General features: G+C 43.0%; 1 protein-coding gene and 1 pseudogene across 2 annotated transcripts; both read left to right on the top strand.

The window, feature by feature from the left end:
• Nucleotides 1-8,412: 8,412 nt before the first annotated feature.
• Nucleotides 8,413-9,360, top strand: LOC119817432 (annotated as a pseudogene).
• Nucleotides 9,361-22,973: 13,613 nt separating this feature from the next.
• LOC119817473 (olfactory receptor 2G3-like) lies at nucleotides 22,974-26,897 on the top strand. 2 transcript variants are annotated; one of them, XM_038334724.1, is made up of 2 exons: nucleotides 22,974-22,988; nucleotides 25,971-26,897. In XM_038334724.1, exons 1-2 carry the CDS (start codon nucleotides 22,974-22,976, stop codon nucleotides 26,895-26,897), a joined length of 942 nt encoding a protein of 313 aa, XP_038190652.1. The 2 variants fall into 2 exon arrangements, with proteins under 2 accessions (XP_038190652.1, XP_038190651.1); XM_038334723.1 differs by lacking the exon at nucleotides 22,974-22,988 and having other exon boundaries at nucleotides 25,950-26,897.
• The last annotated feature ends 871 nt before the right edge of the window (nucleotides 26,898-27,768 follow it).

Here is a 27,768-nt window from a genome sequence, read left to right as displayed (position 1 = left end):
CCCCACATTAGACAGAGGTTTGATCTCTGAAATATATGAAGAACTCAAGAAATTGGTCACCAAAAGAACATATAATCCAATAAAAAAATGGAGAACTCTCAACAGAGGAATCTAAATTGGCTGAAAGACACTTAAGGAAATGTTCAACATCTTTAGTCATCAGAGAAATGCAAGTCAAAACAACTCTGAGATTCCATCTTATACCTATAAGAATGGCCAAGATCAAAAACACTGATGACAACTTATGCTGGAGAGGTTGTGGGGTAAAGGGAACACTTCTTCATTGCTGGTGGGGATGCAAGCTGGTAACAGTCCCTTTGAATGTCAGTGTGGTGCTTTCTTAGAAAATTAGGAAACAACCTTCTTCAAGACCCAGTATACCACTTTGGGGTATATATATATATATTGCTCAATTGTGCCACAAGGACATGTGCTCAACTATGTTCATAGCAGCATTGTTTGTCATAGCTAAAATCTGAAACAACCTAAATGCTCCTCGACCAAAGAATGGATAAGGAAAATGTGGTATTTACACCATGGAGTACTACACAGCAGAAAAAACTAACAAGATCTTGAATTTTGCAGGAAAATGGATGGAACTAGAAAACATCATTTTGAGTGAGGTAACCCAGACCCAGAAAGACTATTATCACATGTAGTCATTCATTTTTGAACATAAAGCAAAGAAAACCAGCCTACAAACCACAATCCCAGAGAACGTAGACAACAATGAGGACTCTAAGAGAGACACACATGGATCTAATCTACATGGGAAGTAGAAAAAGACAAGATCTCCTGAGTAAACTGGGAGCATGGAGACCTTGGGAAAGGGTTGAAGGGGAGGGGAGAAGCAGGGAGGGGAGCAGAGAAAAATGTAGAGCTCAATAAAAATCAATAAAAAAAAGCATGCATACAGTCCATAGGGAGATTGGCAACTTTATTGTCTTGGCTTTTAGATAGGATATTTGGAATAATATTATATATATTATATTGTTATAGAATAAAAAAGTTTATTGTATGACTCAATGTACCAGAATAGCTTCAGTTTAGCAATGTTAGCAAAATCAAGAAGGTTAGGGATACCCTTGTTTATTTGCTTTGTTTTTCAAGACAGTGTTTCTCTGTGTAGCCCTGGCTGTCCTGTAACTCACTCTGTAGAACAGGCTAGCCACGGACTCATAGATTTGCCTTAGGCATACACTCTTAAATAAGTCTCTTTGTCTGAATAGAACTTAGGCAAGGATAGATCTTTTGCCAGTCTTCTTAGGTCATCATCTTGCTGCATCACAAGATAGAAATACCTCAGTCTCTAGTATTTACTATTTGGTGCTCAGAGCTTTGGCCCTAATTTTGATTTTTATCTATTTATCAAGATCACATATTACTAAAGACATCATAATAAAATGGCTTATAATGACCCCTGTGGAGTTGGCCTCCCTCTGAGCAGCATGAACATTTTGGTTATAGCCCAGGTACAGCCATTAGTTATTAGTAATTCTTTCAGTTTATTCATTTGGTAGATTACATTGACAGATTTTCATATGTTGAAATACATATCTGGGATGAAACCTACTTGATCATGGTGGATGATTTTTTTTTGATGTGTTCTTTGATTTGGTTTGCCAGTATTTTATTAAGATTTTTTGTCAATGTTCATGAGGCGTATTAGTCTGTAATTCTCTTTCTTGCATCTTAGTTGCATCTCTGTGTGGTTTGGGTATCAGGATAAGTTTGGGTGTCAGGATAAGTGTAGCCTCTTAAAAAGAGTTTGGCAATGCTCCTTCTGTTTTTATTGTGTGGAACAACTTGAAGCGTATTGGTATTGCTCTTCTTCAAAATTCTGGTAGAATTCTGCACTGAAACCATCTGGCCCTGTTATTATTATTATTATTTTGGTTGGGAGATTTTAAATAAGAGTTTATATTTCCTTGAGGGCTATAGGTCTCTTTAAATGGTTTATCTGATCTTAATTTAATTTTGGTATGTGGTATCTATCCAGAAAACTGTCCATTTCTTTTAAATTTTCCAATTTTGTGGAGGTCAGGTTTTCCAAGTATACCTAAGGATTCTCTGGATTTCCTTAATGTCTGTTGTTATGTCCGTCTTTTCATTTCTGAGTCTGTTAATTTGGATGTTCTTTTACTGCCTTTTGGTTAGTTTGGATAAGGGTTTGTCTATCTTGTTGATTTTCTCAAAGAACCAACTCTTTGTTTCATGGATTCTTTGTATTGTTCTCTTTGTTTATATTTTGCTGATTTCAGTCCTCAATTTGATTATTTCCTGTCGTCGAGCTCTCCGGGGTGAGTTTGCTTCTTTTTGTTCTAGAGCTTTCAGGTGTGCCGTTAAGTTGCTAGTGAGAGATTTCTCCATGTTCTTTTTGTAGGTACTTAGTTGAAATATGAACTTTTCTCTTAGCCCTGCTTTCATAGTGTCCCGTATGTTTGGGTATGCTTTGTTTTTATTTTCATTGAATTCTAGGAAGTCTTTAATTTCTTTCTTTATTTCTTCCTTGGCCCAGTGATGATCCAGTTGAGCATTGTTCAATTTCCATGAATTTGTAGGCTTTCTGTAGTTAGAGTTGTTGAATTCTAAACTTTATGGTGATCCAATAAGATACAGGAGGTTATTCTAATTTTTTGTTTCTGTTGAGGTTTGCTTTGTTACCGAGCATGTGGCCAATTTTAGAGAGGATTCCATGAGGTTCTGAAAAGAAGATATATTCTTTTGTGTTTGGGTGGAATATTCTATAGATGTCTGTTAAGTCCATTTGAGTCATGACATCTGTTAGTTACCTACAGTTTCTGTTAAGTTTCTTTCTGGTAGACCCATTCAATGGTGAGAGTGAGGTGTTGAAGTCTCCCACTATAAGTGTGTGGGCTTTGATATGTGATTTAAGCTCCAGTAATGTTTCTTTTACAAATGTGGGAGTCCTTGTGTTTGGGGCATAGTTGTTTAGAATTGTCCCATATTTTTGGAGGGTATGGTAAAGTTTGTTTGGTCCCATGAACATGGGTAGAACATTGTGGCAGTGAGAGTGTGTAACAGGAAAGGGTCTTCACTTTGCAGAAGACATGAGGCAAAGAAAGAAGTAGGAATCAAGAGCAGATGTAGCCTTCAAAAACATTTCCCCTGTGACCTACTGCCTCCATCTAGACATCACCTTCTAGAGTTCCCATAGCCTCTAGGAAATAGGCATTTAGCACATGAGTCTACGGGAGACATTTAATATTCATATATTAACAGTTACTATGTAATGACCAAGAGATGAGTTCCTCTAGAAGAAGAAATCTAGGTTTTGAACATACCTAATTTTATAAAACAAATACAATCACATCTAAAAATAGAGGTAGGTTATGGTACCCTAGCAGTAGGTAATTTCAGTTTTTCATTCTTATAAATGGATATATGACCAGGATGAAAAAAATAACAAGGAAACAGTTAAACTACACTGGAGATCAAATGGACTTAAAAAGCATTGACAAAAATCTTTCCAAAAGCTGTAAAATACCCATTGGACTTTTCCCAGAATCAATAAAATCCAGAATCACAAACCATGTCTTAACAAACGAAAAAGCCTCTTCTTTATATTTTATAATCACAGTGGAATGAAATTAGAAGTCAACAGTTGTAAGATAAACTCTAGAGATTATACAAATTTATGGAGATTGTACAACATAATTTTAAAAGAACAGTGGGAATTTTGAAAGTCAGAAGGGATTTTTAAAATTCCTTGTTATAAATTAAAATGAAAATACAGAACACAGAAACTATCATGTTACAACAAGAGCAGTGTTAGAGTTTACAGCAATGACCACCTACTTCAAGTAAACAGGCTTCAAATAAGTAGCCTAATAATATATTTCAAAGTCTCAGAAAATAACAAAGTGATCCCCAAATTAGCATATATAAATGGGAAGGGAAAGAGGCAAGCTGAAAGCATTTCAGTCCACAGCAAGACATATAAATAATGGTAGAAGTAAGAAAAGTTATATCATTATATCAGGATACATGACCTCTAGGTCTCATTCTGCTTGTGGTTGTGCTTCTGTAATTATTTCTGGAAACTGAACCTCAGTTTCCTGTAGACAGAAGTTTCTGTCCTACCAAGTCCCACAGCTGTTCAGTCCCAAATAAACACATGGAGGCTTATGTTAATTACAAACTGTTTGGCTTATTGCTTAGGCTTATTACTAACTAGCTTTGATGACTTGAATTTACCCATAATTCTTTTCTATGTTTAACCATGTGGCTTGATACCTTTTTTCAGTAAGGCATTCTCGTCTTGCTCCCCCTGCTTCTGGATAACGACTGCATCTCTGCCTTTCTGATCCCAGAATTCTCCTAGTCTGGTTGCCTTGTCTATACTTTCTGCATGGCTACTGACCAATCAGCACTTTATTAAACCAATACAAATGACAAATCTTAACAGTGCACAAGAGCATTATCCCACAGCAGTTTTCTCACCTCTAAGATGAGATTTTGGGAAGCATCTAGTTTCAAAATTCTTTTTCTATGGAAGACCTAAATAGGGCCAGAAGAGTAACTGAAAATTGGGGACTGATGTTGGCTCCCTTGTGGTCCTTACCTTCGGGTGCCAAAATGGAGACTTGAGTTCAAGGACAAGTTTCTACATCCCTCTAGGAGTTCTGGTCTCCCCCCTCCCCCAGAGAGTTTCCTTTGGGATGTATTTATCCCTTCTCTGCATAATGATTGTACCTATTTGGAATCTTCCTCTGACTAATGGAATCCCTCAGGGTTGGAAGGCCCTTGAGATAATACTGGGATCCAGGAAGGCTTGGGGAGGTAGGACAAGGGGGCAGAGCTTCAAAAGGAACAGAAGTCAGGGTAGTTTGCTATGTTTTGTTTCATTTGTAAAGTATCAGAGAAATTTTATTAAAAAGCAAATTGACAAGTAATACAGATCAGAAATACAATGTCACTCTTGACAGAGGGCTACACTTGAGGGTATTCAAGGAAGGTCATAAAGTGTTTTTTCTTAAAAATACATGGCATGTGGGTTCTCTACAGAGTCAGAGAGGAATAAGGGAGACTTCTTGGCTCCAGTCATAGGGACTCTTTGATCCCTGGCACCCATGAGCCTCATTAATACAACAGTTAGGGCATCTTCAAGGGAGCTGCTGAGACTTAGTAGCTCTGGAGAGTGACTGAAATAGCACCTTCTTACAGCCCAGTATCTGAATTCTGGAACTGTCTTAGGCAGTTGCAAGACATGGGTATGAAGCAGAGGTGGACACTGCATCTGGACTCAGGAAGAGAAGATAGGTAAGGAGCTTAAAGGATAAGATAAAGCCCTGAAAAGGCAATTCCCACCAGTCTACCGTGAACCACTGCTCCAACGCTGTGATGCATCAGGATGGCACTGGAATACAGAGTCCATTAAAGAAAGGTCTTTGGTTATGGCAGAGGTGGATTTTGTTTCTCAGTAGCTGTGCACCATCAGGCAAGTTACTCTCTGTCTCATTCCCCTTTTCTAAACCTTCAGAATAAAAAGAACTTGTAATGATAAACTAATATAATATTATTTTGAATACTCTCTTGCAGGTACCACATTAAACAAATTTCCATGTAATGCTTTAGTTAATTATCAGTCAGGACTAGCTCCCAGCTCTTGTTCTATTGCCCATGCTCTTTATGATATCCTGTCTTTCGTGTAAGGTAGCCAGATCAGGCCCAGGAAAAAGTTGCTTCTGTTGGAGGAGAAGCTCATTTGAGAAATGTAAAAACTTTCAGCATGTTCTTGATAAATTTCTACAAATTTCCACAACATTTGAACAATGCTCAAATTGAACAAGGAGGGACTTAGAAATTCTCTCCGAAGACCACACTTGAGCAAACACTGTATAAAGTGAGAGTGTGACCCACAGAAAGATAATTTCCAACAGTGGAAACAGAATTCTAAAAAAGTGCAGAAACAGTTGTATTCTTTGAGTGAGGCTCAGCGAAGGGGTGTGTGTCTGGAGCAGATGGAGAAGTGAGAAGTGGGAAGCAAGGACTGGGAAGTTTTGAGTAATCTTGAAGCACTCAGGACTTTGGCTTTTCCTGGTGACCCAACAAGCCACTATAGAGCCAGCAAGATGGCTCAGTAGGGAAAGGCGCTTGCTGCTAAGCTTCCTATCCAAGTTGATCCACTAGACCCACTTGGTGGAAAGAGAAAGCTAACTCCTGTGCATTTTCCTCTGACCTTCACAGGTATGCTGTGGTGTATATGTTATCCCACATAAATGTGCACATGCATACACATACAGATAGATATATGGATGGATAGATAGAGAGTAATACTTTTTAAAAGAGGCCACTATAGTGGTGGTGGTGGTTGCTTTAAGTCAACATCTTGTTCTATAGCCTAAGTTGGCCCTAAGTTCATGACTCTGCCTCCCAAGTGCTGGGATTGCAGGTGTGTGTGACCTCAACCAGCTTCACTGGAGAATTTTAGTAAGAGGATTTGCATGATGACCTTTTCAAACACATTCATCCTAAATAACTGTGTGGAGAGAAGACTGTGGGGCAAGAGGGGTAACATGGGGGTATTCAGGGGATACTGCAACACTACTGTCAGGAAAGGTTAACAACTTAGGTAATGGTGGAGATGGTGGATGTGGTGGATGTGGTGGATGTGGTGGACGTGGTGGATGTGGTGGATGCCGTGGATATGGTGGATGTGGTGGATGTGGTGTATGTGGTGGATGTGGTAGATTTGGTGGATATGGTGAATGTGGTGGATATGGAGGATGTGGTGGACATGGTAACTGTGGTGCCCATGGTTTTATGGAATGTGATTTTAACCTAAATCAAAAATAATCTGCTTTGTACATTCTGTGCAGAATTTCAGCTACTGTAATCCTGATCCAGAGTTTGAAGGTTTTATATAAAAGAAACCCCTTCATTTCCCATTCTGAAATGTGTGCTTTCTGTTCTCTAGCACTGCCTATGTAGGTCAGGCTTCCCACACAATGACATCTAAAGTGGACATGCATTGTATTTGGGACCTTTGCTAAACTCTCTGAAAATGGATGATGCAGGAGATGAACTTCACACAGTGAGAACTTGGAGTTTGCTTCCTGGCTTTGCCACACACCAGGCTTCAGCTCTAATTCTTTGTAAAGGAAAATAGCGACTCTGACCTCAGTGGGTTGTGGTGACAATCAGATAACATTACGTGAAGCATTTATTTTTACAGTAATTCTTGATAAATGACCATTTCCCCTTTCAGGACCTAGAAAAGATGGAAACAGGGGTGGTGGCATTCTGTGGCAGGCAGTTAAGAACCAGCAAAGGGAACAGAAAGGAGAAAAAGATTGGTCAAGAATATCCTGTCACTAGGCTGCCAACCTCAAATTAAGGATTGAGTCCACGTTAAAGTGACCTGTACTCACCCTTCACCTCTTCTGTGAAGAGGCAGAACTGCCAGGGTCTCCTCACTACTGCTTAAGGACAGTGTCCAGACATACAATGATTCCATTCCCAAGTCCGTGCCTTTCATCTTTTTGAGAACTATTAGAAGACAGAACACTTCTCTGATTTTCAAAATTAGAGTCCCAGTGGTTATCATTGTTCTGCACAGTTGTACCCCGGCAGGAAGGCTTGGGGAGGTAGGACAAGGGGGCAGAGCTTCAAAAGGAACAGAAGTCAGGGTAGTTTGCTATGTTTTGTTTCATTTGTAAAGTATCAGAGAAATTTTATTAAAAAGCAAATTGACAAGTAATACAGATCAGAAATACAATGTCACTCTTGACAGAGGGCTACACTTGAGGGTATTCAAGGAAGGTCATAAAGTGTTTTTTCTTAAAAATACATGGCATGTGGGTTCTCTACAGAGTCAGAGAGGAATAAGGGAGACTTCTTCTTCTTCTTCTTCTTCTTCTTCTTCTTCTTCTTCTTCTTCTTCTTCTTCTTCTTCTTTTTCTCCTCCTCCTCCTCCTCCTCCTCCTCCTCCTCCTCCTCCTCCTCCTCCTCCTCCGCCTCCTCCATGTTTTATATGGCCTCTTATAGTACCTACTTGTCTTGAAATAATGGCATTAGGGAACAACAGGCATGTCTAGCCTTCTCATTCTGACTGGTTTATGATGTGTATGTGTGTGTGTGTGTGTGCATATGCATGTGTGTGTGGCGGGGGGTGTGTTGTTTAAAATAAGTCTTCTGTTCTATGTAGCTTCTCACAGGAACCTTGGTATTTATTGGGGATAGTTAGCTGGATAACCCAAAAAGTCCTTAGTGGAATTTCTACTAGGTACTTAGAGCTAGGCCAGGCCAATTTTGATAGACTACTCTCTGGGCTTGGGGAGGTGTGTGTTTTACCTTCAACTCCCTATCTATGGATTTCACATAGCATTCTACCATGGAGATTGCAAAGGAGTTAGTCATATGTCCTCTTCTCTTTTCAGAAGGAAGGCCATGCACAGTAGAGGCTGGAAGAATCACAGCTCTGTAACTGAGTTTATCCTCCTGGGCTTCTCCAGAAACCCCAGTACTAATTGAATCCTTTTCTTCCTCTTTCTCTTCCTCTACTTATTTACAGTCCTGGGCAATGGACTCATTGTTACCCTGATTAGGATAGACACACGTCTCCACACACCCATGTACTTCTTCCTCAGCATCCTCTCCCTACTGGACCTCAGCTATGCTACCACAACAGTGCCCCAGATGTTGGCTCATCTAGTAAGCAAGATCAAGACCATCTCTTACACTGGGTGTGTGATCCAGATGTACATTTTCTTGACATTAGGCATCACTGAGACCTGGATTTTTGCAGCTATGGCCTATGACAGATATGTTGCTATATGCTATCCACTCCATTATGGAGTCAAGATGAGCCAGACCCTATGCATGACCCTGGTGGCCAGCTCTGCCCTTTGTGGTCTCATCTGTGCCCTCATCTACACAGTCTTTGCAATGAATCTTCCCTACTGTGGCCCCAATGAGATCAACCACTTCTTTTGTGAAATTCCTGCTGTATTGAAGTTGGCCTGTGCGGACACATCTCTCAATGACCAAGTGGATTTCATCCTGGGTTTCATCTTGCTTCTTATCCCATTATCCCTCATCCTGGCCTCATATGTTCGTATCTTCATAGCCATTCTAAGGATTCGTTCCACCCAAGGGAGGCTGAAGGCCTTCTCCACCTGTGTTTCACACATCACTGTGGTCACCATGTTCTGCATTCCATGCATGGTCATGTACATGAGACCTGGCTCTGAAGCCTCCCCAGACGATGACAAGAAGTTGGCCTTGTTCTATAATGTCATTTCTGCCTTTCTTAACCCCATTATTTACAGCCTCCGGAACAAGGACGTGAAGAAGGCTTTTCTCAAGTTAATTGGAAGGGGCGAGGACATTCAGTAGGCCATGGAGAGAGGTTGTCTGCGGTGCCTCTGGGCTCTTGAGTTTCACTGAGGTTCTTGGAGTGAATGAGAGAGGAGTCTCGGGATGAGGGAAACACAAGAAGAAAAAGCTTTTCACATCCATTTGCTAGTGGATTCACTAGGAAAAGACTCAAAGAATTGTGGCCAAGAATTAGTCATATCATTGACGTTTTATGACTTTGAAAAAGTCATATTGGTTTGGAACAGTCACCTCATTTCTCTGAAATTTAATTTCTAGCTGTCAAATGTGTTTGGTAATACGCATTGTGTCCAAACGATAATAGCCAACATAGCATTTGTGTAACAGTCACTTAGTGCTTTATGCTTTCTTTTTGTGATGGTTTTCATTTCCATTTTTCGTTTCTCCTCATTTGCCTCTTCCTCCTCCTCTTTTCCTTGAGCTGGGGGGTCTCACTACATTGCCTAGGCTGGTTTTGAACTCAAATGCTTAAGTGATTAGACTCCTGGATATCTGGACCAATGAGATGTGTTCCTCCCTGACTGACTGATAGATATTTATTGTTTTACTTCACGTTTTAACTCTAGAGGTGTGTGACATCTCCTTCACACAAATAAAGACACTAAAATACAAAACACTAAATTTCCTAAATGTCATCAAGATGGAAAGTGACACGCCTGACATTTGAACCCAGGGACTAGTTCCAAGGCCCTGGTTCTTATGTATTACACGACATAACTCTGAACCATCCAAGAGAGAATCTGAGGCTTGGTTGAGACAATGAATGGCTACAACTGAGGAAAGATGAAAAGACTCAAGAATATTGCTCTAGCTGGGCGGGGTGGGCCACGCCTTTAATCCCAGCACTCGGGATGCAGAGGCAGATAGATCTCTGTGTTTGAGGCCAGCCTGGTCCACACAGAGAATTCTAGGACAACCAGAGTTATATAGTGAGGCATTGTCTCAAAAAAGAAAAAGGGTCTTATTCTCAGGTGATAACTGCAGGACCAGAACCTGAGTCTAGAGCTATGTTGAGAAATCAGCCTTTCCTCACCAGAGTTCTGCAGCTTGAGCTACTAGATTGTGCATCGCAATAGCAACATTTCTGTCAATAGCTGGAGAGATGACTCAGTGGTTTAGAGCACTTGTTGCTCTTGCAGAGGACCCAGGTTCAATTCCCGGGACCCACATGGTGACTCACAACCATCTGTAACTCCACTTTCAGGGGATCTGGTGCCCTCTTCTGGTCTCTGAAGGCACTAAGTGTGAATGCAATGCACAAACCTGAACGAAAGCAAAATATTCATACATATGAAATAAAATAGATATATCTTTCCTGTATTATTTTTTCTATTATTCTAGTTTAAAGAAAATCATTAAAGTGCTTAGCAAAAAGTAACACAAGCAAATATTTTAAATCAAGCATTCTTCATATAGACACAAGATTAAACTTAAAAATATCACAGCTGCTTTTAACTGCTTTCAAAAAAGTTTTGTTTTTCTGTATGTCTTTTATTTTGTGTTTTTTTGTCTCATTGATTTTGTTTGTTTTGATTTTTTTGAGAGAGAAATAGTATGAAGTTGGATGGGTTGAAAGAATAGGACCAAAATACATTGTATAATTTTTAAACAATAAAAAATAGGAAAAACTAAAAAAGTTTTCCCTGTAGACCAAGAATGCCTAAAAAGTTACAAAAGACCAACAAATGCTAAAAGTGTGCTCTGCTCATTAACAGTGTTCTCCAGAAGAGAAAGCAACCATGGCTTACAGTGTTGCTAATATGCCCCAAGCATTAAAGAACCTGGCTCTCAGGATGACGTGGGACTCTCAGGGGGAAGTCTCCAGGGCAGATTTACTGCCTGAGAAACTCAGCCTTGAAGGAGGAAAGCCCTGGAGAAGAGGAGCCTTGGTTTCCTACAGATAAAAATAGAGTTGTATGGAGTGCATGCTCATTGTGTTTCTTGGGGACTTATTAAGAGAAATGCTTTGAGGTCATCAGAGGGGGCTTGCGAGGGGCATCTGTGGAGACAAAGGGGGATTTCTTCGTAGGATTCTCAAAGCACTGAAAATCCACAGTAGGCTCACTCAATTTTCCCGCCTCTCAAGATGTCCCCTGTGCTTGGGCCATCGACTTCTCAGGTGTCTGTATAAGTGGGGGGTATACCCGCATCCCCCATTTTCCTAATGTCTTTTCACCTATTTATAAAATTGCCTTGTGAGTTTCTCCAGGAAGTTTCCTATTTATTTTAAGATCTTGAAAGTTTAAGAACTCATAATACCATTCAACTCTGGCCTCAGAAGAAAAAAAAAATCAACCTGTAAAATGGAGAGTGGATAGCCCAGAGTCCTAGGGTAGAACTAAAGAATACTGTCCAAAAAAGAAGTCAATGAACTGATTCCTAATGTGATTCTGCTATACTCATAGATCAGTGCCTTGTCCAGTCGTCACCACAGAGACTTTCTCTGGCAGCAGATGGGAGTGTATGCAGAGACCCACAACCAGACATTATGGGGAGAGTGAGTCTAAATGGGGGGGGGTCTCCACTGGGTCCCCCTCCTCAGAGCCCGGGGAGCCCTGCAGAATAGGGGGAGGAAAGATTGTTGGAGTCAGAGGGGATGGAGGACACCAGGAGAACATGGCCCACAGAATCCACTAAGCAGGGCTCACATGGACTCACAGAGACTGAAGGGGCAAGTATGGGGCCTGCATGGATCTGCACCAAGTACTCTGTGTATATGCGATGGTTGTTAGCATGGTGTTTCTGTAGGACTCCTAACAGTGACAGCAGGTGTCCCTCTGATTCTTTTGCCTGCTCTTGGAGCTCTTTACCTCCTATTGGGTTGTCTTGGACAGCCTGATATGAGGGTTTTTGTCTTGTCTTATTGTATCTTGTTTTGTCCTGTTTGATTGTTGTCTCCTGGAGGCCTGCTCATTTCTGAAGAAGAAAGAGTAAGGAAGTGAATCTGGAGAGAGAGGAGAGCTGGGCAGGGGGCCTGGGAGGAGTGGAGGGAGGGAAAACTGTGTTTGAGATGTATTGTAAGAGTACATCTATCTTTGATAAAAATTTTAAAAAAGATTTCCTCTGTGTCTGTGGTTATGTCCCCTTTTTCATTTCTGATCTTATTAATTTGTATGTTCTCTCTCTGCCATTTGATTAGTTTGGCTAGGGGTTTGTCAATCTTGTTGATTTTCTCCAAGAACCAGCTTTTTGTTTCATTGATTCTTTGGATTGTTTTCTGTGTTTCTATTTTGTTGATTTCTGCCCTCAGTTTGATAATTTCCAGTCTTCTACTCCTCCTAGGTGAGTCTGCTTCTTTCTTTTCTAAAGCTTTCAGGTGTGCTGTTAAGTCTCCAATGTGTGCTTTCTCCATTTTCTTTAAGTGGGCACTTAGTGCTATGAATTTTCCTCTTAGCACTGCTTTCATAGTGTCCCATAAGTTTGAGTATGTTGTGCCTTTATTTTCATTAAATTCAAGAAAGACTTTAATTTCTTTCTTTATTTCTTCCTTGACCCAGGTGTGGTTCAGTAGTTGACTGTTCAGTTTCCATGAGTTTGTAGGCTTTCTGGGGGTAGCATTGTTGTTGAATTCTAATTTTAATCCATGGTGATCCGATAAGATGCAGGTGGTTACTAATATGTTTTTGTAACTGTGGAAGTTTGCTTTGTTACCGAGTATGTGGTCAATTTTCGAAAAGGTTCCATGAGCCGCAGAGAAGAAGGTATATTCTTTCCTGTTTGGGTGGAACGTTCTATAGATGTCTGTTAAGTCCATTTGGTTCATTACCTCTATTAAGTCTCTTAATTCTCTGTTAGGTTTCTGTCGAATTGACCTGTCCATTGGTGAAAGAGGAGTGTTGAAGTCTCCCACTATCAGTGTGTTTGGTTTGATGGCTGTCTTGAGTTCTAGTAATGTTTCTTTTATATAAGTGGGTGCTTTTGTATTAGGGGCATAGATATTCAGGATTGAGACTTCATTCTGATAGATTTTTCCTGTGATGAGTATAAAGTGTCCCTTTCCATCTCTTCTGATTGATTTTAGTTTGAAGTCAACTTTGTTAGAAATTAGTATGGCCACACCGGCTTGTTTCTTATGTCCATTTGCTTGATAAACCTTTTCCCAACCCTTTACTCTGAGTAGATGTCTGTCTTTGTGGTTGAGGTGTGTTTCTTGTAAACAGCAGAATGTTGGATCCTGTTTTCGTATCCAATCTCTTAGCCTGTGCCTTTTTATAGGTGAATTGAGTCCATTGATATTAAGTGATATTAATGACCAGTGGATGTTAACTCCGGTTGTCATTTTTTATTTGGTAGTAGAGATTGTGTGTTTCCTTTCTTTGCGATGTGCTGGTGAAGGGTCGCTAGATGTCTGAGTTATTTTGGGCAGTGCTGGACTCCTTTGTTTGTAAATTTCCTTCTATTACTTTCTGTAAGGCTGGATTTGTGGCTATGTATTGTTTAAATTTGTTTTTATCCTGGAATATTTTGTTTTCTCCATTTATAGTGAATGAAAGCTTGGCTGGGTATAGTAATCTGGGCTTGCATCCATGGTCTCTTAGTTTCTGCAAAACATCTATCCAGGACCTTCTGGCTTTCATGGTTTCCATAGAGAAGTCAGGTGTTAGTCTGATAGGTTTACCTTTATATGTTACTTGACCTTTTTCCTTTGCAGCTCTTAATATTCTTTCTTTATTCTGTATGTTTTGTGTTTTGATTATAATATGGCGAGGGGATGTTTTTTTTGGATCCAGTCTATTTGGTGTTCTGTAAGCTTCTTGAACCTTAATAGGAATATCTTTTTTTAGGTTTTGGAAGTTTTCTTCTATAATTTTATTAAATATATTTTCTGAACCATTGAGCTGTATTTCTTCTCCTTCTTCTACGCCTATTATTCTTAGGTTTGGTCTTTTTATTGTGTCCCAGATTTCCTGAATGTTTTGTGATGAGGATTTGTTGGATTTGCTGTTTTCTTTGATCAGTGCATTTATTTTCTCTATGGTATCTTCAGAATCTGAGATTCTTTCTTCTATCTCTTGTATTCTGTTGGTTATGCTTGTTTCTGTAGTCTCTGTTCGTTTACATAGATTTTCCAAATCCAGCTGGCCCTCGGGTTGTGTTTTCTTCCTTGCCTCCATTTCAGTTTTCAAGTCTTGCACTGTTTCCATTATCTGTTTGATTGTTTTTTCTTGGTTTCCTAGGATATCGTTTACGGATTTACTCAATTCTTCAAACTTTTTGTTATTCTTCTCGTCCATTTCCTTAAGGGAGTTTTTCACCTCCTGTTTAAGGGACTCTATTACTTTCATAAAGTCAATTTTTTCTACTTCTTCTTGATTAGTGTGTTCAAGTCCTCCTGTTATAAGTTCGCTGGGTTCTGGTGCTTTCATGTTGTTTTTCAAATTGTTGGAGGAATTCTTGCATTGGCGCCTGCCTATTTGTTCCTCTGAATAGTCCCCTTTGGGTCTTCTTTTAGAAGTTCAATTCACCCCAATGAATTAAATTCACTCACCCCAATGAATGATGGATCCTCTGGCAGACTGTCAGGTCCCCTTGCAGGCCAAGCAGCTCTCTGACAAAGGCCTACCTTGCCGCAGGCAGGCTAATGTAGGAGGGGACCTCCCACCGGCCTGGGTGCACTCAATTCTAGGTCCCCAGCGCCCAAACAGGCTGAGCTGTGGGATTTTGTGGCCCCAAAGATGGGAGGATGAGGGGGGGGGGTTCTGGGTGCAAGCTGGGAGGGGACAGGAAGAGAGAGGCCTATTATTTTATTTTTAAAAATTTAATGGTGAATTCTTTTTACTTATAGACGCTTGCTTATTAATTCCAATTCTTCTTTGTATTCATTTTTCACCACCATCACAGAATCTACAGATGATGTTTTTTCTTCATTTCTAACATTTTATTTCTTTCTATTGATTTATTTCACTGCGTAAGAACTCTTATGGAAAGGGAATTTATGTTTCATCATTCATTTCAACATTTACTGTCGTCTTTTTTGATGAGAGACAATTGTGATCACATCAAGAGAGCATCAGATGCCCTGCAAACAGAGATACAGATGGTTGTGATCGTCATGTGGTTGCTGGGAATTGAATCCAGGTCCTCTGGAAGAGCAGTCAATGCTCTTAACCATGGAACCATTGCTCTAGTCTTGAGTTCAACTAATACTGTATTTTCTAGTTTTCCAACATGCTTATATGAATAATTGTGTATTGTTTTTGTAATGGTCTTGTCATTTTCTGATATCAAATTTATTTTGTTACATGGAATGAATTGTTTTCAATATTTTTCCTAGTCTTTGGAAAATGTGTTATAATGAACAGTTTTATTTTTCTTTGAGCATGGGAAAAATTTACTAAAATAAACTACCAATGAGTTTTCTTTCAGGAAAATTTAAACTTATAGTCTTATTTTAAATGCAACACTGGGTTCTTGTGACTTCTCTTCTTCTGTGTCAGTTTTGGCAGTTTGTGTTTTGTGAGGACATCTTTCTCTTTCATTTACACTGCCCAGCTTACCAGAAGAAAGCTTTTTTTTAAAAAAAAACTTTATTTATTGTTATTTTATGTGCGTTCGTGTTTTGCCTGCATGTATGCCTGTGTGGGGATGCCCTGGGACCAGAGTGACAGACAGTTATGATCTGCCATGTGGGTGCTGAGAATTGAACCTGAGTCCTCTGAAAGAGTAGTTGGTGCTCGTAACTGCTGAGACAGCTCTCCAGTCCCCACCTAAACCTTTTTGTAGCAGTTAATTCATCTTTTAAATGACTGCAAGATCTGTGGTATTGTTCCATTTTTCATTCTTGATGTTGGCAAGTTTAATTTACTTTTATGATTGGTATTTGTTGACTATTTCAAAGCAGCACTTAAAAACACTTAACATCATGAAAAATTGTTTATAATTTTGAATTACAGGACATAAAAATGAATATGAAATATCAATAGGTAAAAATATTTGATTTTATGATACCAAACTTGGGAGCCTGAGGTGGGAGTATTCTGAACTTGAAGACAGTCTGGGATACATAGTGGGATTCTTATCTCAAAAACACAGCAAAAACTCAAGATACACAAGGCCTTTGAATACAACTTTGAATTCTACAGGAATCATTAGGCTGAGACTAGATTGCTGTAGGAACTCCTTCAGCCAGTAGCCTTTGAGTTACCCGCCTGCTTGGGTGTGGCCTCTCATACTATAAATGCTGATGTAAAGCACATGCTCACTCTCTCTTCCGGCTACAGGATTCGGTTCCTGTTTCCTTGTTTGTGCAGAGGACTGTGATATGTGGGTTTACCCCTAAATAAATAACCCTTTTTAATACTCAGTCTCCCACCCCTGCCTGCTTTCATCTACTAAGTGTTTTTTTTCCAAAACCCCAGCACAGCAGAATTAAGTGCAGTGACTTAGAAATTTCCCAGGCTTGCACACGCTTCCCCCCAACTTCCACTTTCCCTGCTGCATGCTGACTTGTGCAGCTTCCAGTTTGTGCTCTCTGCTTGTGAGCTCCGGGCTCCTCGTTTCATGTACAGAATTGATTTGATTGCTTTTAATTTGTCAAGCGAAGTATATTTGTCAGTATTCAACCAGGCACCAATGCAAGAAACCAAAGTGGCTCAGGACTGTTCATGCTGGCCACCGCCACTTGTGTCTCACCATGTGGCTGCAATTGTGACACCTGCTGGACAATAAAGATTATTGCATCTATAGCAATTTACTGAAATCTAATAACAAAGGTAACTATTTGACTAATAAATAAATCAATAAACTTGAAAGTTATATAATTGCAGACAATATTACCATCCAGAAATTTAATGACCTTTTTACTTATACTATGGATTGCATTCTGCAAGGGTTATATGGTTTTTCTGACACATCCATTTATTGGATATCGGAACTAAGTTTTCTTTCCCTTATATCCTTAAGAAAATGGGTTGATAACAGAGCTAAGAATGAGGCACTTTTAGAAATGACACAGTCTTTACAGACTAATAATGAGTAGCTAGCTGACAGGATTAATACCATTGAAAATCAAAAGTTACCTGAAAAAAAATTAATACTCTTGAAAAGCATAACATTAATTTGACAGACAAAATTCTATCCATGTCCAAGAGTACTGAGAAATTATCAGAAAGAATTCATACTGTTGAATTTGACAATCAAAATCTGTTAAAAAGTTATAATAGGTTAGCAGATATCTCTCCAGGAAGGCAATCTGCAGGCTATCTAAATAATGTCCAAGAATAAGATGTTATTTTTAAAGAAAAATCTTCAGACCTTGAAATCACATGTGCAGAATGAGGAACAGAGGCTAGGTGCCTCAATGAAATCACTAGAAATATATACATGCCAGGAGATTCAGGCTTTACAAAAGACAGCAGTAAAATGATTTGAAATGATTGAGGAATTGGAACCCTATCTCAAGTGAAACAGACCGTGAGATGGGTTGAATGCATAGGGCCAGAATAACAGAGAGGAATGCTGAGGAAATATATAGACCAGCCTGAACCAGTTTGAATTGGTCTTAACCAGCTTGAAATGGTTTGAACCAGTCTTGACCAGCCTGAAGTGGCCTGAACTAGTCTAAACTGGTTTGAACAGGCCTGAACCGGGTTGAACTGGCCTGAACCGGTCTCGATCGGTCTGAACCGGTGTAAACTGGATTGAACTGGCCTGAACTGGTTTGAACCAGTCACAACTGGTCTGAACCGGTTTGAACCGCCCTGAACTGTATAAACCGGTTCAGACCGGCTCAAACCGGTTCAGACCCGTTGAGACCGGTTCAGACCGGCTCAGACCAATTCAAAACAGTACAAGCCGGTTCAAACCGGCTTAGACCAGTTTAGGCAGGTTCAAACCGGTTTAGAGTGGTTCAAACCGGCTCAGGCTGGTTCAAACCGGTTTAGAGTGGTTCAAACCGGTTCAGGCCGGTTCAAACCAGTTCAAACCGGTTCAGACCGGCTTAGACCGGTTTAAACCGGCTCAAACCGGTTTAAACTGGTTCAAACTGGCTCAGACCGGTTCAGACCGGTTTAAACTGGTTCAAACTGGCTCAGACCGGTTCAAACCAGTTGAGACCGGTTCAAACCGGTTCAGACCGGCTTAGACCGGTTCAAGCCGGCTCAGACCGGTTTAGGCCGCCCCAAATCGGTTCATACCAGTTTAGACCGGTTCAGAACCGGTTCAAACCGGTTCAGACCAGATTAGACTGGTTTAAACCGGTTCAGACCGGTTTAGGCCGGTTCAAACCGGTTCAGGCCGGTTCAAACCGGTTTTGACCGGTTCAAATCGGTTCAGGCCGGTTCAAAGCAGTTCAAACCGGTTCAGACCGGCTTAGGCTGGTTCAGGCCGGTTTAGGCCGGTCCAAACCGGTTCCTACCGGTTTAAGCCAGTTCATACCGGTTTAAGCCGGTTCAGACCGGTTTAAACCGGTTCAAACCGGCTCAGACCGGTTCACACCGGTTCAGACCGGCTCAAACCGGTTCACACCGGCTCAGACTGGCTGAAAACCGGTTCAGGCCGGTTCAAACCAGTTCAGACCGGTTCAGACCGGCTTAGACAGGTTTAAACCGGTTCAGACCGGTTCAAACCGGTTCAGGCCGGTTTAGACCGGTTCAAACCGGTTCAGACCGGTTTAGACCGGTTCAAACCGGTTCAGACCGGTTTAGGCCGGTTCAAACCGGTTTAGACCGGTTCAAAACGGTTTAGAGTGGTTCAAACCGGCTCAGGCCTGTTCAAACCAGTTCAAACCGGTTCAGACCGGCTTAGACCGGTTTAAACCGGCTCAAACCGGTTCAGACCGGTTTAAACCGGCTCAAACCGGTTAAGACCTGTTTAGACCGGTTCAAACCGGTTTAGAGTGGTTCAAACCGGTTCAAGCCGGTTCAAACCAGTTCAAAGCGATTCAGACCGGCTTAGACCGGTTTAAACCGGCTCAAACCGGTTCAGACGGGTTTAAACTGGTTCAAACTGGCTCAGACCGGTTCAAACCGGTTGAGACCGGTTCAAACCGGTTCAGACCGGCTTAGACCGGTTCAAGCCGGTTCAGACCGGTTTAGGCCGGTCCAAACCGGTTGATACTGGTTTAAACCCGTTCAGACCGGTTTAGACCGGTTCAAACCGGTTCAGACCGGTTCAGACCGGTTTAGGCCGGTTCAAACCGGTTCAGACCGGTTCAAACCGGTTTAGACTGGTTTAAACCGGTTCAGGCCGGTTCAAACCGGTTCAGGCCGGTTCAAACCGGTTTTGACCGGTTCAAATCGGTTCAGGCCGGTACAAACCAGTTCAAACCGGTTCAGACCGGCTTAGGCCGGTTCAGGCCGGTTTAGGCCGGTCCAAACCGGTTCCTACCGGTTTAAGCCAGTTCATACCGGTTTAAGCCGGTTCAGACCGGTTTAAACCGGTTCAAACCGGTTCAGACCGGTTCAAACCGGTTCAGACCGGTTCAAAGTGGTTCAGACCGGCTCAGACCGGTTCACACCGGTTCACACCGGCTCAAACCGGTTCACACCGGCTCAGACCGGCTGAAAACCGGTTCAGGCCGGTTCAAACCAGTTCAGACCGGTTCAGACCGGCTTAGACCGGTTTAAACCAGTTTAGACCGGTTCAAACCGGTTCAGGCCGGTTCAGACCGGCTTTGACCGGTTTAAACCGGCTCAAACCGGTTCAGACCGGTTTAAGCTGGCTCAAACCGGTAAAGACTGGATTAGACCGGTTCAAACCGGTTTAGAGTGGTTCAAACCGGTTCAAACCAGTTCAAACTGGTTCAGACCGGTTTAAACTGGTTCAAACTGGCTCAGACCGGTTCAAACCAGTTGAGACCGGTGCAAACCGGTTCAGACCGGCTTAGACCGGTTCAGGCCGGTTTAGGCCGGTCCAAACCGGTTCCTACCGGTTTAAGGCAGTTCATACCGGTTTAAGCTGGTTCAGACCGGTTTAAACCGGTTCAAACCGGTTCAGACTGGCTCAGACCGGTTCACCCCGGTTCAGACCGGCTCAAACCGGTTCACACCGGCTCAGACCGGCTGAAAACCGGTTCAGGCCGGTTCAAACCAGTTCAGACCGGTTCAGACCGGCTTAGACCGGTTTAAACTGGTTCAAACCAGTTTAGACCGGTTCAAACCGGTTCAGACCGGTTCAAACCGGTTTAGGCCGGTTCAAACCGGTTCAGGCCGGTTCAAACTGGTTTAGACCGGTTCAAACTGGTTTAGAGTGGGTCAAACCGGTTCAGGCCGGTTCAAACCAGTTCAAACCGGTTCAGACCGGCTTAGACCGGTTTAAACCGGTTAAGACCGGTTTAGAGCGGTTCAAACCGGTTTAGAGTGGTTCAAACCAGTTCAGGCCGGTTCAAACCAGTTCAAACCGGTTCAGACCGGTTTAAACTGGTTCAAACTGGCTCAGACCGGTTCAAACCAGTTGAGACCGGTTCAGACCGGCTTAGACCGGTTCAAGCCAGTTCAGACCGGTTTAGGCCGCCCCAAACCGGTTCATACCGGTTTAAACCGTTTCAGTCCGGTTCAGACCGGCTCAAACCAGTTCACACCGGTTCAGACCGGCCGGCTGAAACCGGTTCAGGCCGGTTCAAACCCTCTCTGAGGGTGGCTGATGGTGGAGGCTGACCGAGGAGCCAAAGACAATGGCGATGGGCTTGGTCTCTACGACATGGACGGGCTCTGTGTGAGCCTTGTCAGTTTGGTTGCTCACCTTCCTGAACCTGGGGGGAGATGGGAGGACCTTGGACTCAACATAGTGTAGAGAAACCTGATGGCTGTTTGGCCTCAAGAGGGAGGGAGTGGGGGTGTGATTGGAGGGGAGGGGAGGGATGGGGGAGGAGGAGGGGAGTAGATGGCAATTTTTAATAAAAAATAAATAAACTGGAAAAAAATTTAAAAAAGGAAGAGCAGAAGAAATTTTAGAGCGCAGCCTGCATCTTGGCTTTGAATCCCTTGAACAGTCAGAGCTGCTGAATGTTATCAAATAGGATTGCGTCAAGTGGCTGGGCTCTCTGTTCTCCAGTTCATGGTAGAACAAAAACAAAGCAGTATCAACAAAGCAATTACTTCTTAAAAAAATCATAACCCACTCCAAATTGAGACGAGGGGCATGTGAAGGTCATTAGTTAAACCTAAATCACCTCAATTGTGATCTATCTATAGATAACAATGGCTTCCACCCTCATCAAAGTTGGAGCCATTACAGAAAACCACAACTTTTCAAAATGCATCGAACAACTGATTGTGGGTTGTCCAGCCTCAGTCAATACACCTACAGCACGAACTCCACACGTAAGGCTCAGTGGAACACCATGGAAGAGGGGGAAGAAAGATGGCCAGAACCAGAGACTAGGAAATTGCTGTGTGATTGTGTCTCAGTTGACAGGGACACTTTACCCACAATACCTCAATGATATGGCTTCCTGTCTTATTTTTTTTTTAAATAGGATCTCTCACTGAACTTGTAGCTCATCCATTGGCTTGGCTGACTAGCCAAGGATCTGTTTGTCTTTGCCCCCAGCCGCCAAGCATTAGGATTACAGATGTGATACCCAGATTTTACACTGATTCCTGGAATCCAAACTCAGGTCCTCCTGCTTGTACAGCAGACACTTCAACAAGTGAGCCATCTCCCCAGTCCCTATTTTCATGGCTTCTTTGTCTTCTGAACCATGGGATACTCCAGGGCCCAACACAGCCTTTCTAAGCCCCAAGCATACCTTTCATCACCTTTTCCTGGCACCCAAGCTTGCCATACTCAAGACCCTTGACTTTCCCAATCCATTGTCCTTTGGAACCCATGGCATCTTCATAGTCTACCTTGAAATCCAGTAGGGACAAATTTATGAGCATTGGTTGGAATAAATCAATTGGAACATCACGTCCAGCCTAAATTATATGCATAGTTAGTTTACCACATCTACTTCATATGTGCTCATATTTGACCCTATACCTGTCCTATACTATTATTGCTTCCTTTGGTGTTGTGAACACTGAGGTGCAGAGGGTTGATGTCTTGTCAACTATTATCGTTGTTAAGTGGTATAATCAGGATTTGATTTCACGTCTTCCTGGAATTTTGCTCTCTTCTAGAGTATTTATTTATTGCCTCATCTTGGAGGATCCCTTTGTTGCTTAAGTCATATTCCTTTCCCCCCAGAAAGCCAAAGTATTTCAGGGCTACAAAAATTCAGGACCCAACATAGCCCAGTGCCCAGGAGAGCATGACAGAGAGAATGAGACACTTGGGAGGCCGAGCGCAAGCGCTCCGGTGCTTGACCCGCACAGCTCCTGAGAAACATGGTCATTGTTTTTATGATCATGGAAAGCTTCCCCAATGTGTATGTCTAGTCTTCATCCTTACAAGGCTTCCCTGTGTACGAGTGCATGTTCAAACGTATATGAAGGCACATGTGCACATATGTATGGAGGCCAGATAGTAACCTTGGTTTGTTACCCAGGTGCTGTTCATTTTATTTGGAGACTAGTCTCATTGTCCTGGATCTCACCAATAAGGCTAGGCTAGCTGGTGAGCAAACCCTAAAGATCCTGCAGTCTCTGCTTCCTTGTCTGGTGGGATTACAAGTACACATCACAACGTCTGACTTTTACATGAATGGGTTCTGGGCATAAACTGAGCGCCTCATGTTGGTGCAGCAAGTTATTTACCAGCTGAGCCACCTCCATAGGCCCTGCCCCTGCATTTCTTAGCCCATGAATTTACTCCACTTGATCACACTGGACGGCAAAGGAGGAAAAGGAAAGGACTTAGCAACAGGGAACTTGGGCTTGGGAGGATCAAGGATGTTGGCTGTGAGGCTTTCTGTGTCAAGGGAAATGGTGAAAAGTGTGCTCCAGGTCTGGGAGGGCTGATGTGGGACCCAGAGGACCTGAAGACACAGAAGGCTCATTAAGGAGCTACAGCTTCCTCTTCCCCGAGGACTAGGATCAGAATGTTAAAGGAAAACCTAGCCCTCTCCTGGCTCAGCCTTCACACAGAGCCCAGGTCAGGTAAGGAAGGGAAAGGCAGAGATAGCTGCCTGAGACTCACAGTCCTCACAGCCCTATTTGATGCACTCCACCTGTCCCCATCGCCCGCACCCCATCCCCCCACCCTGTCTGTTTGCACCACAACTGCCTGCTTCCCACTCTCTTCTCTCACCAAGAATTTCTGTCCTGGTTTCTGTTCTTCCCGCTGATCTCTGTCCTGCTCTGGTCACTGATGTCTCTGCATCTCTCTCTCTCTCTCTCTCTCTCTCTCTGTTTCTTTGCATTTCTTTAGTTGTTGTTTTGTTATTCCGTGCAACAGAGGAAAGTAGAAGGAGGGGGAGGAGGAGGCTGGTTTGTGGAGATGAAGCAGTGGTCTCCCTTCAGCATTCCAGGGTTTGGATTCTTAGATTGAGATATAGGACAAGGGAACTGGTAGTGAAGGTGAGACGTTGCAGTGATGGCTTTAAATAGCGTATTTGTGGCTTTATGAGAGTCAGGAAGCTGGAGGCAGACACTGGAACTAGGACGAAGCATACAGTCTCATTGGAGGGCAGGGAAGCGGCAGCGTGGAGCCTGGGATCCTGCCATTCTCTCTGGGATGCCGCTGGCCTAGGTGGTCATAATTAGGCTGACTCCTTTACCTATCCCTGGTTCTTCTACTGATCTCTCTGCACCACCCTTCTCATTTTTTGTATCATATTCTGATCAAGTTTCTTAAACATAGACTGGCATTGATATGCCTAGGAGCTTCTGCAGTAGCTCAGGCACCAGGTTTAGGGGACACTGGAGGACAAGAGAAGAGACAAATGTGGCCAAGTCTTCTCTTCTCCCTTCTGGAGTGTGCTAGAGACTCTCCCACCCCACCATGGGCAGAACTGGCTGCAGGGCATTTTTGCAGGTGGTTGTTTAGTTTTCATTGAATCTTTAATGGAGTCCAGAATCCCAGGACAGCTGAGCGCACCTTAGAGATGCTCCCAGTAGCATCATTTTATACTAAAATCTTCCTTCTTGATGTGACTCTCAACTTCATCTCTTGGAACCTCTAAGGGTAAGACTCGTCTGGGACCACATGAAAAGGTACATCTGTGTCCACATGGTACACATGACTTGTAGACTTGCAGAGTTCTCTGGTTCTGGAATGCTCTTAACCTTTCAGTTCTATGGAGAAATGTCCCTCTTTGTTTCACTTCTTTCCCACACATCATGGCCTCCAGATCCTTCTTCACAGTCTGTTTTGACTTTTCTTCAGCCCCCTTAAGGTACAGTCCAGGAATGAGAATGCTGTCCAGCATACGATCTGGCTACTGCAGAAACAGACCATGGTACCAGATCTGCTCTATCAATATCCTTTCTCAATGATGGAGCCTCATGCTGACCTTTCGGGTTCTCTCTATACTGACCTGGTGCTTCCCAATAACCTGCCGTCTCACCTGGGGCTCACTATGTAGCTCAGGCTGCCCTTGAACTCTCTGTGTAACCCAGGCAGCCCTGGAACTCAGCGTCTTGTCTCAGGCTTCTGAGTGCTGGAGTTACAGGCGTGTGCCACCACGAATGGCCAAGGTTGGATGTTTCAGTCACGTGTTGCAGGGAGATTTTACACGTGTTCCGTAACATTTTTGGTGTTGGCATCAGTTAGTTGTTTCATCTGGTCGAGGCAAGGCATCTGGTTCTCAATCCCTGGGTCAGAGCTTCCTCACTTTGTACACAGGCAGCCATGAAGGAAGAGTCCTTGAGACTGGGCTGTGAGAATGTGGACCCGAGCTTGCTGACAGCCACAGTCTCATGCATCTGTGTCTACCTCATCCTCACCTCTGTCCCTTCATCCCTGACTTGCTGGACCTGCTACTCAGGAAGCTTGTTATTCCTCACAGTGCTCGCTATATCGCTTCTCTCTCCTTTTGTTATCTCCTCTTTTGGTGCATACATGCTCTGACCTCTTTTCCACTTTAGCTACCCGCCCCCAGGTCTTGTTTCTGACTTCTCATCTCACTCATTTATAATCTAGTCCCCTCTCAGAATCCAGTGAGGTTGACCTCCGTCTCAGAGGAGGCAGCTACTGCTTTGTCTTAGGTGAAAGTCAACTTTATAGAGTCCAGCAGGGAGACTATCAGAGGATAAGGACAGGAAGAGGTAGAACTGTTGAGTTTGAGTAACTCATCTAAAAGAAAGTGCCAAAAGCTTCCAGAGGGTTGACAAACACAGTTACAAGTAAAATTTACTAGGAACTTCCATTGTTTATGAAGTCGTACATCCTCCCCACTTCTCCAACCCTCTCAGATGTTTGCTTTACCAAAAGAGAGGACTCTGGACGGGAGACAGGCCTTCAGACAGGAGGGGGAGGGTTTCGTCCTCATCCCCACTCTGTAGGCTGCACCAGGGAGATGAGAGGCAGTGCAGTGTGTAAGGGTAAAGTCCCAGGAGAGGGAAAAGACGGTGGCATTTGGGGGGATGATAAAGGAAAGGAGATGACGTGCCAGGAGCTCCGACTGAGCTAAATATTCCAAATTCAGACCTCAGTCTCTGAACTGACCTCAACCCCAAGGAGAATTAAGCTCTTAGAATGGGTGAAGCACCTACACGTGCATTCTCAGCTGGAACACTTTGTTCATTTCTTCCCGCAGTGGGAGAAGAATGCAAGGTTTCTCCTTGGAGAACAACAGCTCCATAGCAGAGTTCATCCTTCTGGGCTTCTCCAGGGACTTCCAAGTTAATGTAATCCTCTTCAATGTCTTCTTTTTCCTCTACCTCTCGACACTTGTGGGCAATGGGCTCATTGTCACCTTGATCTACCTGGACTCCCACCTCCACACACCCATGTACTTTTTCCTCAGCGTCCTTTCCATGCTGGATATGAGCTATGTCACCACCACAGTGCCGCAGATGTTGGTGCATCTTGTCTGCCAGAAGAAAACTATCTCCTATTCAGGGTGTGTGGCTCAGATGTACATCTTTCTGGTATTAGGCATCACCGAGGGCTGGTTATTCTCTGTCATGGCCTATGACAGATATGTAGCCATTTGTCACCCACTCCGGTACAAAGTTATCATGAGGCCTTGGCTGTGCGGAGCAATGGTGATCTTTTGTGGACTATGGGGCATCAGCTGTTCTCTGCTCTACACCGTCTTCACTATGAGACTGCCCTACTGTGGCCCCAATGAGATCAATCACTTCTTCTGTGAAGTCCCCGCTGTTCTGAAGCTTGCCTGTGCAGACACATCCCTCAACGACCGAGTAGACTTTATCCTGGGTTTCATCCTTCTCCTGGTACCTCTTTCTTTCATCCTGGCCTCTTACGTCTGCATCTTTACCACCATTCTGAGAATTCGCTCAGCCCAAGGTCGACTGAAGGCCTTTTCCACCTGTGCCTCCCACATCACGGTGGTTACCATGTTCTGTGGTCCTGCCATGTTTATGTACATGAACCCTGGGGCCAATGCTTCCCCAGAGAGGGACAAGAAACTGGCTCTGTTCTACAATGTCATCTCTGCCTTTCTCAACCCTATAATATACAGCCTGAGAAACAAAGATGTGAAGAGGGCTTTCCTCAAAGTGACAGGCTGGGGGCGAACCACTGAGTGAGGCCATTAGAACACAGAAGGCCGTAACTGGGTCCCAAAGAACAGTCTGTGGCCCTGGCATCCTATTGCTCCTCATCACACAGGGATGGGCAAGAATCTTTCACTGATGGTTAAGGAAGATGATGTCTAAAGTGCCTGATAATGGGGCATATTAAATCATATCAGGGTGCTAAGACAAGGTAACACAGAGGACTCTGAATCTATAACTTTATGACATCCTACTCAGGAGCAAGAAAAGTCTTCACAAGAAGGAAAAGTGACCTCACTTCTCCTTTCACGGTGGTAAAATGTCCAAACAGGAACAGCTAAAGGAAGGAAAGGTTCTAGAGTACCATCCGTCATGGTGGGTAACTGATGGCAGTAGGAGCCAAGGCAGCTGCTCACATTGTAAGCGCAGTAGGGAGCAGAGGAAAAAGAATGCTTGTTCTCAGCCTGCTATCTTCTTTTCATTCAGTAAAAAAACCTCTACAGAATGGTGCTACCTACGGTTAAGGTGGGTCTTCCCACCTCAGTTAACCCAGTCTAGATAACCCCTCACAGGCACGCCCAGAGGTTTTCTCCTAGGTAATTCCAGATCCCATCAATCTGACTATATTAAACATCACATTAGGAAGAGGATATAGGGGAGCTGGAGAGATGTCTCAGTGGTTAAGAACACTGGATGCTCTTCCAGAGGACCCAGGTTCAATTCCCAGCATCCATATGGCAGCTCACAGCTGTCTGTAATTCCAGTTCCAGGGACCCCAACATCCATAACAAAACACCAATGCACATAAAATAAAAATAAATCAATTAAAAAAGGGAATAAATATTGGAATTGGTCATCATCAACACATCACTGTCCAGGGCCTCAGGATATGTGATACACCGAC

Source organism: Arvicola amphibius, chromosome 6, assembly GCF_903992535.2.
Source record: "Arvicola amphibius chromosome 6, mArvAmp1.2, whole genome shotgun sequence".
NCBI classification, from domain to species: domain Eukaryota; kingdom Metazoa; phylum Chordata; class Mammalia; order Rodentia; family Cricetidae; genus Arvicola; species Arvicola amphibius.
Note: the sequence above shows the minus strand (reverse complement) of the source record. Positions and strands in the feature narration are given on the sequence as shown.